The 13,073-nt window shown below is 39.3% G+C and overlaps 2 protein-coding genes across 3 annotated transcripts in view; one reads left to right on the top strand and one right to left on the bottom strand.

Annotated features, from left to right (window-relative positions):
* Nucleotides 1–4,140, top strand: part of LOC135705743 (uncharacterized) — a 110,299-nt gene extending 106,159 nt beyond the window's left edge. For both annotated transcript variants that reach the window (XM_065227603.1, XM_065227594.1), the window contains exon 5: nt 3,253–4,140. In XM_065227603.1, coding sequence (XP_065083675.1) covers nt 3,253–3,839 — 587 coding nt within the window. In that variant the 3' untranslated portion in view covers nt 3,840–4,140. The remainder of the gene's footprint in view (nt 1–3,252) is intronic.
* A 69-nt stretch (nt 4,141–4,209) lies between these two features.
* Nucleotides 4,210–5,240, bottom strand: LOC135704703 (rab11 family-interacting protein 3-like). The gene is made up of 2 exons (XM_065226189.1): nt 5,172–5,240; nt 4,210–5,112 (listed from the first exon to the last, which is right to left on the bottom strand). The coding sequence occupies exons 1-2, from the start codon at nt 5,238–5,240 to the stop codon at nt 4,210–4,212; spliced, it is 972 nt and encodes a 323-aa protein (XP_065082261.1).
* Between the last annotated feature and the right edge of the window lie 7,833 nt (nt 5,241–13,073).

Below are 13,073 nucleotides of genomic sequence, written 5' to 3'. Positions count from 1 at the left end.
CCCCTGGTGGTTGGCTGCGACTGCGACGATGTCCCGTTTGATGAATTCTGAAATAGGGTAGCAATTCAATGTTTTACTAACTAGAATAGCAGTTCTGGGTGAACTTTGCTTTTCATCATAGTATAACTTACATGCTTTTATGTCGATACCGTGTATTTTTCCTCTATTGGACCATGGCTCTTGAATGAGTGCCATGTCCAGCTCCTCCTTTTTGAACCTCCGACTCAATACAGCTGAAGCACCTTTTGCAATTGCATGGTGGAGGTTCGCTTGCAGGAACTTAATGGGTTTCGTTTTGTTTATTGGTTCGCTCATTTTTGCCTTTAGAGCGAGCGATAGACCCATCGTTTGATTCTCGAGTTTTGATTTTCCTGAGCTGCGTTTCACCAAAACGGAAGTTCAGCACCAAGTTACGTTCCGCTAGTGTCTTAAGCGAGCTTGAATCAACGTTTAGTGTCCATTCGGCATGTTTATTTACGTTGCAACGATTTAGCCTTTCGTGCTTAAGTCGTCATTTTGACTCTCGATGAGTCCCTTAAACCTCTCATCGCTGAATTCAGAACTTAGGGGGAAGAATGCGTGGAACGGTTACCCCTTGGGAAAATGCAGAATTTGTTGCCCTGGACGGGAAGGAGGTCCCTCGTCCGGATTTGGACGAGGGACCTCCTTCCCGTCCAGGGCAAAAAGTTCTGCATTTTCCCAAGGGGTAAGAACGTTCGTCACTTCCTTTACCAACATCGCTGTTGCTTGATCCTTATAAACTAAGGACAAGCCTAGCTTGTAGCTGCATTTGGTGAATTTCGGTTTTATTACCTCATACTATATACTTCGGACTAACTTCGGGCTTCTTCTCTCGGGATTATCTTGAAAAACATGTTGATGATGCAGATTTCAAAATTTTACACGGTATGGGAGCGAAATCTGAAAATGCTTCTATTTCTCAAATAAAGCTTTTATTATTTTTTTTTTTTTCGTTGATTCTACGGGTGATAAACACTTAAGAACTACGCAATAGACGTAACAATCAAATTAATGTAAAGAACTTAATTCTAAAAATATAAGAGTTTTAAAACTTCTCTCCCATACCACGTAGTGCAGAATTTTGAAATCTGCTTCATCAAGACGTTTTTTTTTTTAGATTAGGCCAGTAGGGTCTGGTGAGGCAAGAGTGCCACCTTAACAATCGTACGTTCTATATATGCCAAATAGTGGATATGTATAGGAGTTTGTACACCGTATTGCAAGTTCATGCAATGTAATGCATGTTAAATCTCGTCAAAAGTTGTTTACGATGTTGTTTTCAAATTTTTCAAATTCTCTACTCACTTCGCTATAAAGAGATGCGATCCAATGAAATCGAATTTTGTGGATCGCATATTTTTCGCTTACATTTCTATTTTTTCATGCATTAAGGTAGTATACACAAAGCGAAGTGATTTTTTTTTTTTATTTTGACGTAGGACTATGTCTGTGATTTCTATATGGGGGTACACTTTGTGACAACAGAAAATGGAACATATCACAAAATTATGAAAGATTTGGAAAGTTGATAACTCAGCTGCCCCTAGACCAATTTCAATAATTTTATCACCAATCGATCAGAAATATGTCTACCCATCTGTTTATTTTAAGACATTCTTATTTTTCGAAATAACCCTATTGAAAATTGCACGGATGTGCAACTGTCGCTGTGATAGTTAAAATTATCACCGATTGCCTGCGAAAAGCGATTTCCCTAACACAGATTTCAAAGCTGGCCTAAACCGCTGATCGGATTCAGTTCCAATCACCGTGTGTGGTGGTGTCCGATCGTCGGCATCAGCAGCAGCAGCAGCAGCAGCAGTGCTTTCGACACGTGGCATTGAACATTGTTCTCCAGTACACAACGAAAGGCTGCCTGCAAGCAGCGTGCTGTAGGCCATTGGAGCATCCATAGAAGGAGCTCTTCGTGAGTCGCTGTGGGCCATCTATGTCAAGCGCGTCATACTAAAGAGTATAAACAGAGAGAACTCCGCTCAAATTCCTATTCCTACACAAAACACAGTTTCCTGCTGCGCTGGTTTGCGTTTGACAGAAAATTGGTTCATAAAAGGCCCCCTATTGTCCCTCTTCCGCTTAGGAAAAAGCTAACGTTTTTAAATTGCGTGGCTTTAACGCCCCCACGATTTGGGCAAAACTCCGTGATGCACTTCATTTTTGCACTACACTCACATCGAATTGAAATGAAAAGTCATGTAAACGGTACGTTTTAAGAAGGAGTGCCAGATATTTGATACATAAAGCCCTGCAGAAAAATTTCTTTTTGTTTTCTCCGCCCATCTCTCCCTCTGAGTATTTCTAGTATATATATGTGCTCCTAGAATGAGTAAAATTTTCATCGATTATACATTCGAACTGATTTTTAAGGAAAAACGAGTAAAATTTTGCTCAGTGCACACGGCGAGGCGAATGAGAATGACCCAAATTTTAGTTTAGCATACTCATAATCGCAGAAAGTGTAAACCTCAAAAATCAACGAAAATTTTACACAGTCTAGGAGCAGTACCAATAGACTGAGTGAATCCAATCTTTACTTTTCTCATATTCGGGATTTTTTTCTGGACAAACCTGGACAAATCTGGAAAACAGGAGGCAAATTTGCTCATCGTTGAGTTCCTGAACTTTATGTGATGTATGAGTAAGCTAAACTCATACTTGGGTTGTTCTCATTCGCCGTGTATGAATATCCATGTTTTTGCGGGTTTGAATGAAAAATCACTCAATTTTGAGTTGATCTCTTCGGCCGTGCACTATACAAGGGCGGCCTTGTGTTCACATTGTTGCATACTGATAGGCGATTAACTTGCAAATTCCAGAGCAGGAAACTGTGAAAACTCACGTGCTGGAGTAATGTTACCAATCACGTTTTATCACGCCTTTTCAAAATACATATTTAAACAAAGTTGATAGATAATCAGCTGGAACATCATTTTTTGAAAATTTTAAATCAGCTGCTCTTTAAATAGAGCACTACTTCGTCGTATGGAATCTATTTCCGTCATATGCGTTAAAAATAAAGACAGACAGCTATATTCAACAACTATGTAACTCTTTTCTTACGACTGATCCAAAACAAGTTCAACTGGGCTCTCGAATGACCGACTCCAGGGAGGTATGCCAAAGCGATGCTGAAGAATGACGACCCAACCGTCAATTAGTTTTAAACTACACATATACTAACTACCGTTTTTCTGTTTCTTCGTCTCATTTTAGACCTGGAAACATCATCCACAGAACACCCCAGCTCGTGCGACAGTTCCATGTCAGCCCTGCGATTGCACACTCCTGGCTTTGGCAAGACTGCCACCAACCGACGGCCAATCGTTCTACCGAAGCCAGTGCCCCAGCTTGAATTCCCCGGTCCCCCGTCCTACGATTACTATGAACCCAGCTGTTGCTATATGCCTCTTCCCCCTCCCGTGCCCCCTCACCACAGCCACCCCATTCCCCTGCTGGAGCAGCCAAGCCTTATTCCGCCCAGCGGAAATTACTACTCGCTGAACGATTGCCTGGAGTGCGTCCGCCAAGAGGTCGAACATGTGCCACTGTACGTCACCAGCCGCCAGAGTCCGATGCGCCGACGTTCCCGCAGCGCCAGCGTAGTTAGCATGAGCATGGCGAGACGACCCAGCCAGATTGGCATCCCTCCAACTGTGGATCCGTCCACTGCTGTATCGATCGCGGCCACCAACGCTAACACATGTTACACACCGCAACATTTCAGTCTTAGCAAGAAGGGCCTGTTGCAGATCGACTACTCCTGCAACTGGGACAACCTGGACCGGTACATTGCGAAATGAACGCGGCATTCCAGAGCGCTTTCTTCCCTCTACATTGCATCAACATTGCTTCTTCTGTACCTACTATTATTGTAGCAATCGCTCCACTCTCGAAAAATGCTCAATTTATTTAATAACCAAATAAATACTGAGATAGAATCCCTTTTCCTAGGATAAGGAAGAATGTATTTAAGACAAGATATATTGTGCTAATAATTGTTGTTACGAAGGTACACTGTGTAAATATGCGAACGGAAAAAAAAACTAGTTTTAGAAAGTCAATAAAATTGTTTAGAGGAAGGTTATTTAATATTTGAATAAATAAAAACAGGAAGGTGTCCTTGATCATTTATGAAAGGAAAGAAAGTTCATTTAATTGAAACGAACACGATCATTCGCTGCTGATCTGATTGAAGAGCTTTCTCTTCTTGCGTGGCTTCGCCACGTGGCCACCAACTCCAGGATGTTGCGGGCTGCCGTGATTTTTTGCCCTATAGCTGTTGCTGCTGCTGCTAGAGCTCACTTCTACCGTCTCCGGTACACTTGTCTCACCTCGATCAATTCCCTTCATTTGCGAAGACTGTTGACTGCTATTCTCCACCCTGGATCCCAGTAGAGGAACCGTTTCCACAACCTCAGCATAGCGTTGACTACCACCGATAGGGGAAATCCTGCGACCCATTCCCAGCAGAAAGTCAGTCGAGTGATTCTGCAGGTGTTCGAATTGATCACGCAGTTCCACTTCCCGCCTCTGCAAGGCCATATTTTCCTCCCTTAGCTTGTGCTTCTGGTCCGATAGTGACTGAACTAGCTTCTCGTATTGCGCCACAATCGCTTTGCAGCGATCTTCGTTTTCCGAGTTCAACCGTTCCAGCCGCGATTGCAACTGATCGTACTTGATCGAAGCCTCCGAAGCAGCCAGTTCCTTGTCGATAGTTAGCTCCGATATTTGCTTGGAATGTTGAGCCAGCTCTTTGTCCAATTGCTTCTTGAGGTCATTTTTTTGCTTCTCAAGGGCTTTCTCGTGATTGGTTGCCAAGCTGTTAATTTGCTTCTTCAAGCTTTCATTTTCTTCGGAAAAGTTTCTGATGGTTTGCTCATATTCTACGATATCCTTCCGTTCGCTTACTACTTTGATGATGTTATTCAAGCTTTTAGAAAATCGATTCCAATCGGATGGAATGCCGCCTCCGTCGTTCGATTCCAGCCGTTGTCTTGCGGACTGGAGCTGATCTTTGTTAATTTTAGCTTCCAGTTGGGAGCTCCGGAGATCTTTGCGAGTTTTGATTAGGGACTGTGTAATTTGAAAAAGTGTTTTAGACAATTTTTTAGGATGTGAAAATTGAAAATTACCTGAAAAGCATTCTGGGTGTCTTTCAAAACTAAAGATAATATGATGTTCACACTATGGACTTGTAACATGTTTCAAGCCCTTTTCATGATACAAGCGCTGTATCATGTTTTTAAAACGTGTTATTCCCATACGATTTTGACAACTCTGTACCTTCTGCTTGTAACTAGATATTCTGAATAACATGTTTAAAATGGGGTTCGACCTTCTCGAATCAGATCTAAAATCGCGCTTCATCGCAGCCCTGCAATAGATTTGACATCTCATTATGCATCATCATCGCGTTCGCTGTCAACAAACATTTTGTAGGGGGTTCCGATGTTCTTTTGCTCGAGAAAAATTTATTAAATTCTTTCGTTTGTTTTAATTTGCAAAGTATCGTTTCGTTCTGGAAAAAGTGCTCACCGTGCTTCTTGCATCATAAGGTTAGTTTCTCTTACAATGAAGCAAGCAATAATTGACTTTTGTTTTGTTTTTTCTTCAGCTCTTCCCGTGTCCCCTATCCAATCGAACGTTCCGATTAATTGGAACGATTCTCGTACTCGTGTGTGTCTCGTTTCAGTGTGATTATGGAATTTGACCAAAAACGCAGAAAGTGCAACCGATGGACAACAGAGCACATTGATATATTAGTAGAAATATGGGCAGAAAAAATTGATGATCTGCGCGGTGCTCGGCGGAACAACCATGTGTTCCAGGAGATGAAGCTGGCTCTCCAGGAAAACGGTGTAGAGGCAACGGTGGAAGACATCAAAGTCCGCATACACAACCTCACCTCTAAATACCGGTAGTTAATATGCATGTTTATTGTTTTTAATGCAATATTGTTGTTATTCCTATAATTTTGAAATTTAACACAGGAAAGAGAAATCAAAAATTGGGCCATCAGGCGGTTCCCCATCTGAATGGCCTTTTTATGAAAAAGTTCATGATATACTTGGCAAGCATGCCATTAATAATCTGGAAACGTTGATCGAGGATAGCATAATGCTGCCAGGTAATTCGTATGAAATAATAATGAAAGACAGTTTATTTATTGAAAACCATACAGAAACAAGCGAAGAAATCCAGGTAGAGTCGGAAGAATGGTTGGATTACGATATGAGGTCACCTGACCTAGACGGGATACTAACTCTATCTCCGGGACCATCACATTCGGGAACTTCGCAATCGACTCCACAGACTGTAAAGAAGAAGAAAAATAACTTTCAAGCCGAGATTCTCAAACGATGGGATATCCTAGAAGATCAGGTTACGACACAAGAAAAACGACAACGGGAGATCGACGAACAAATCTTGCACCAGGAAGCACGTCGGACAGAGCTGCTTGAGAAGTTTGTGCAGGATTCAGCCGAGCTGAAGGACGCATTTATAAGTTACTTAAATAGTCACGTTTAAGATTTGCTTGTTAAATACAGTTTTTAAATGCGCTATGTAATATTGTGAATTTAATTTTGAAGAGGGAAAAAGGGGTGGGTTTAGTTTGCATGGAGAGTCACCCAGAAATAATTGTTGCTGCAAAATTTGGTTTATTGTATAGTAATTATTTTCTTTTGAGGTTCTTTGTTTATAATTTACTACGGCACTAATCTTGATGGTTGTATTTCGTTTACGAAACAAGCTAAAGCATGCCTAATCTCTTCGGCACTCGCATTTCTGTTTCCGATTTTTGTTTCCATCGTGGGTTGAACCAAAACGTTATCATCCTTTTGTTGATTTAACAACCATGATATATTTAAATCGTCGTTTCGTTCATTTAAATAGTTGTGCAGAACACAACTACTTTTTATGATTAAAGACACATTGTCCATCGAATTGTCAATTCCCTTTCCCACTCTTCTGAAGCGTGCTTTCAGATGTCCGAAAGCGTTTTCGACAACTCTTCGGCACTTAGAAAGTGCATAATTAAAATTACGCTTTAGATCTTCTTGTTGTAGCTGGAAAGGGTATGGCTTCATCATATTAGCTGAAAGCCGGAAGGCTGAATCTCCGATCAGCACAATGGGAACCTGAACACCGTGAATGATTCGTGTCATTTGCTGCAAAACCGGACTGTGCAGAATTTGCTGCTTCAATTTGGAAGACTCGTACAGCTGCGAATCGTTGCAACGACCAGGACTGCCAACGTTGATATAGAGGAAGCGATATCTAAAATAAAAATAATATATAATTTTGCTTGAGTACAACATCACAAAAACAATTTTATTTTATTTTACCTGTGGTCAACTAGAGCCAGCAAGTTCGTGGAATACCACCCTTTATAATTATGGTAATCGACGGCGTCTTTGGCATGCGGATGGACTTCGATATGACAGCCATCTAAAATACAGAGCGTAATGTATCAAATAATGAAGTATAAAGCTGTAAAATTCAAATGCACATAGGCTCAATGAAACTGACTATATATTTGACTGATATATTTATATAAGTCGTGGTTGATCTTGTTGATCATCAAACTTGAACTCCACGATGATATGCAGAACCAACAACATCTGAATGCCACAATACACTACAGAAAATATAAAAATAACATGTACTTACCAATCGCCCCGAGGCATTGGGGAAATCCAAGTTTTTCAAACCCGGATATGCAGTCCTCCACTGTGTCCTTCACTAACGGGAAAAAGTTCAAAAATTTAGGTTGTAGGGTATCCCATACTGCTTGGCAAAATTCCAGCAAGATACAGCACGTTGTCGATTTGCCGATACCAAAAAGGTTTGCAATCGTCCGGTACTCCGACGACGACCCAAGGGCATAAACAGCCACAGCGATCCGCTTTTCCAAAGGTATTGCCTTTCTGAAGACGGTCGTTTCCTTTTGTAACGAAGACAGCAAACTGCAAAGCTCTTGGAAGCAACCACGGCTCATGCGGAAGTTTTCTTTAAAAAAATCTTCTCCATTCACTTGGCAGTCAACTTCCCAAAAGTATTGCGACCGTTCCTGAAATATCAATAATAGATCTTCGTTAACTAACACACATTTGAAGAAAAAAATACCTTGACCCAAATCCGAGGAACTAATGCATTCTTTTCCACCACCGCCATTAAGAGCGTCTGCTGCTTCCGAAGCTTGAAAATCGTATTGGCACATTCCCAGCGTTTCCTCCGAAGCCGCGTCAGTGATTCCTCAAATAAATCATTGAGGATCCTCATTTTTCTTTCAACATTTTGAAGAAACATGAAGATGGCAACGTGATTTATTTCCATTTTTGGATTGAGTCTTGTATTTAAAAAATAAAAAGTGGTTTTCCGGCAAAGACAATGTAAACAAAAACATTGGAAACCTAAATAACCACCGAGCTGTCAACTTGTATCACCAAAAACATAATGGGAACGGTTTTGTTGCAGGGTTGTATTAAGTATCGAATAACATGTTACAACTCTCTAATCTGAACAAGGCATAAGTCTGCGTCTAGGTCCGGAATTCCTGGGACTTTGGACAGGGTTGGAATGCTGCTGGTCATCTTTGGCAGACTTGCAGAGAAATTGGAAAGCCTAATTTAGAAACGATTTTAAGTAGGATTTATTGCAGAACTTAAATTTAAAATGACTACAATTTTAACGATCTTTCGGAGGTCACGTGTGTGAAGGATTATGTGCATTTTTAAAAATTTAGTACAAAAAATGCCATACATTCAAGATAAGTATAAAAGGATGGAATACAGTGAGTTTGGTCACATAACATTAACTGACTAAAAGATGACCCCTTTTTTGTGTTGTTGTAGTAAACTGGTATAGTTGGTCATGGTCATCGATCTGTTAAAATCAAGGGGGGGAGGTGGCTGTCAAATACGAACAATCGTCGCCTACCTCGCATGCCTCGCATAACTGGTTCCAAACGTAAACAAGCCATAAGAAACTTACAGCGTTTGTTTACGTTTGGAACCAGTTTCATACAAGAATGATCAGTAGGCTGATTTGACAGCACGTCCCCCCCCCCAGGTTAAAATGCAATTTTCGTGATAACGACACTGAGCGTTCATAAGGACCAATGTCGAAAAAGTAAAAAAATGACTTCTTCCTTGAATTTCTCGTAGTTCAAAGTCAATCCGTGTAAGCCTCCAATTCTATCGGAAAGGGGGACTCTCCCCTCTACATAATCATCTTGAATGAAAATGCTGAGGTTTTGACAGAACTATGCTGTGGCTACCACAGGATTTTACATTTGGTCGTCCATATCCAGCTTTCCATAGTCCTCTCTAGGCGGGTTTGTATTGGTGCGATTTGCGTGTGTTAGTGAGATGAAATTTTTTGTTAGCTTTGAGAATTTTTTTTGTTTGCTGAAAGAACTGTCATTCTAAAGTAAAATAAACAACAAAACGAAAACAAACCCTACGCTTCACGGTACCAGTCAAATACCCTTTTATGAGTAAAAGTTAACCCATTTTTAATAAAAGTGGCTTTACTAATTAATGAGTAAATTATTTCAACAACAATGAGTTTCTGATAACTGTAGCTTACAGTTACTACTTAATTGGCATAATAAATTACTCATTAATTAGTAGTGTTACTTTTATCGACAATGGGTTCACTTTTATTCATAAATGGATGTTAGATTCTTACCGTGCACATGACAGTATACGCTAGTGTGTGTAAAATTATATTATTAGTGTAGTGTTCGTGACATCCTGCTTGGAGAACTCAATGCTGGGTAATAGTCCTCTCCAGGTGGGTTCGTATTGGTGCGATTTGCGTGTGTTAGTGAGATGAAATTTTTTGTTAGCTGTGAGAAATTTTTTGTTTGCTGTAAGAACTGTCATTCTAAAGTAAAAATAAACAACAAAACGAAAACAAACCCTACACTTGCACGGTAACATTCAAGTACCCTTTTGTGAGTTAAGGTTAACCCATTTTTGATAAAGGTGGTTTTACTCATTAATGAGTAAATTATTTTAACAACAATGAGTTTCTGCTAACAGTAGCTAACAGTTACTACTTAATTGGCATTATGAATTAATCATTAATTAGTGGTGCCGCTTTTATTGACAATGGGTTCACTTTTACTCATAAATGGATGTTTGAGTCTTACCGTGCACATGACGGTATACGCTATAGTGTGTGTAAAATTATGTTATAAGTGTAGGGTTCGTGAGATCCTGCTTGGAGAACTCAATGGCAGCTAAAGCCCTACAGTAAAAGTATGGACGTCTGTCAAAAGTTGTTCCAATCGAACCGTCAAAATGCACCGCTTTGCTCGATTGGAACAGCTTTTTTCAGTTTTGTGGTGACAGTCGTCCATACTTTTACTGTAGGGCTTTAATGGCGGCCTGTTTGTATGAATAAATGTACACGAAAAGACGAAACAACTCAAAATCGAGATCGATAGTACTTAAAAATAAGTACTCTCGCAAGACCAATGTTTTGGGTATAATTTTGTTCTCATTGATGAGTACTTTTAACTTAAGCTTGAAGTATAACGATGTCGTCTTACTGTAAATTAATTGTACTCAAGCAGCAGTTTAGAGAGAAGTCTTATTTTTGAAGACTTTTATCTCAATTTTAAATTGTTTCGTTGCCCGTGATTTGAAAGTATCTAAAATCGAGTGTTGCGATTGCACTTCGTTTTGGATGGAAAATCTCATCGTACGCCATGTTTATTTCAGTTTCACTTTGTCGTCTGGCGGAAGCAAAAGTTTGATAATTTAGTTAATTGAAGCTGGATCAGTTTTGAATCGATATAGTAAAATAATATTACTGCTGGATCAACGGACTGTTAGTTTGTTGTAAGTTTACGTCATACATTTGAAATCAGGGTCAGACAATTATTGGAATTTCCATTTCTTATAGACATGATACGATCCAAAGCGGCAGGATATGATGTGCTGTTCCGGTGATAGATGGAAATATACAACACCGTGAAGTTCTGGGATCAATACACACACAAAATAATTGTTAATAAAATTTAAAAAAAACCATTGGTAGAGTTAAAAGTTTGCGTTGGTTCTTTTTGGTAGAAAGCGGTGTGCTTTCAAAACGACAGTCAGCCAGCTCTCAAATTAAAAGCTTTTTTTATTTAGTTGAAGATGCTAATTTCAAATAACAGACTAAAGTGGTAATTTTTATACGATAGATGGAGGAGATGAAAGTCTAGAGTTGATAGTTCCGTTAGAGTACGGCAGTGTCCCAACAAACAATTCGAACTTGTTAAGAGCTGAATAAGCCTATTTTTAGCTGAAGAAGCATATTTTTGGTTGAATAAGCTCTTATTTAGCTATCATTGTTTGTTGGGGTGAAAATTGCATATAGATAGTAGATAGCGAGCTAGGACAACTAACAATAGCTGCAATTTCCAAACCTACGACTGGATGCCTTCCTTCAAATAACAATTGAAGTGCGGTAAAAATCGGCTATACCAGGGGCCTCATTGGGGAGGTCGAAACGAATCATTTTTCTTATGAACGCTTGTATGAAAACAGTCGTTTCGTCTTGCCTCCAGGTGTTCAAATCGATTCCGATTCGAAGATCTCAACACTTACCACATCCAGGCATATTTATGAAGAGCAGAATAAATTGTTGGCCACTTCTTGATGACTTCTATGATCCTGAGAACACTTTACCACAGACAAACAGACATTACACATTGAATATTTCTCACTGTAAAACATCGTCACTAAAACATTACCGCCATCTATTGAGTACACTTTGGTGGGCACTACGTTGAACAGATGGTGGTAGTGTGTAAGCGTCAAACGCAAGGGAATTGACTGTGCGCGCCACAGGTGGCGGTGCTACCAACTACGATACTTTTAAATTGTTCGTTAAATGCTTGTTCGATGAACAACTTACGAGATTTATGTCTGTTTGTCTGTGACTTTACCGTAAATTCAGAGTAATTTTCTCCTCGGTTGCTTCCATCTGCAGTTTTGTTTATTTTTCAGGAACATGCGTTTTAAGCGGCAAATAAAGGTCCAGTGCTGCCAAATACATTGCTAAGAAAAGGTATTTTTGACAGTTGTACAACTTTTATTTAAAAAAATGAACTTTTAAATATATGAGTTAATAAGTGAAAGAAAAACTTTCAAACCAAAGATGTTATTTATGTTTTGAATATTTTAATTATTAAAGGTACGAAGTTTTGCAAACTTTTTAAAATAAAAGTGAATAATTTTTATTAAAACAATTTTTGTTCTTTGTGTGTGCGGATCCATTCACTCAGTACCTACATTAGGGAGCAAGGCAGGTTTGTTACCTTTAGTGAATTTTCTGTGCAAATACCTAACGTAAAATTCATTTCATGATCCTAAACAGTGAACTGGTGCAATCGTGATTCCAACTCCAGGCAGCAACGGGTGCTTCGAATAGGTTCATCAGGAGATAGAATCTCAACTCTGGTATTATGTTAGCCAGTCTCAAGGATAAATAGTTTTCCTTGAGGAAGTACTCTTCTCACCGCACCGTTGGTCAGCGACGGATGATTTTTTTAATTTGTTTAAATCTGTTACATTTTTTATAAGAATAAATAAAAGTTCTATGTTTGCTTATCATGCTGAACGTAAACATTGAAAATAAATTATAACGCAATTAAAGAATCATTTTTAACGACAAAAACCCCATTTTCGCAAAATACTTAAAATTGTATACTTCGCAAATAACTCAATTTTGACTGGTTGCACTTAGGTTTCAAGATGAGTGCAAAAGACTTAAATTTTAGTTGTTTCGTCTTTCCGTGTATCCTTCACTGTGCTATCTGGAGGTTTGAATTTTGACCCTTCTCTTTCCATCTCCCAGGAACAGAAGCACGCAGAAAAAACTATCGTCGAAACAAAAATATTTGAGGTAAATTTAAACGTTAACTCAGTTTGTTCTGGCCACAAACATAAATTAGGTTAATTTCAAATGTATTCCATGTTTGGAGTCATGTGAAATCAATTTTTAAAATAAAAATAATGTTGCGTTTATTTCAA

Source organism: Ochlerotatus camptorhynchus, unplaced genomic scaffold (genome assembly GCF_037179485.1).
Source record: "Ochlerotatus camptorhynchus isolate MF236.1 unplaced genomic scaffold, CSIRO-AGI_Acam_v1.1 ptg000022l, whole genome shotgun sequence".
Lineage (NCBI taxonomy): Eukaryota > Metazoa > Arthropoda > Insecta > Diptera > Culicidae > Ochlerotatus > Ochlerotatus camptorhynchus.
The sequence above is the reverse complement of the archived record's forward strand: the minus strand, read 5'-3'. Positions and strand labels throughout refer to the sequence as shown.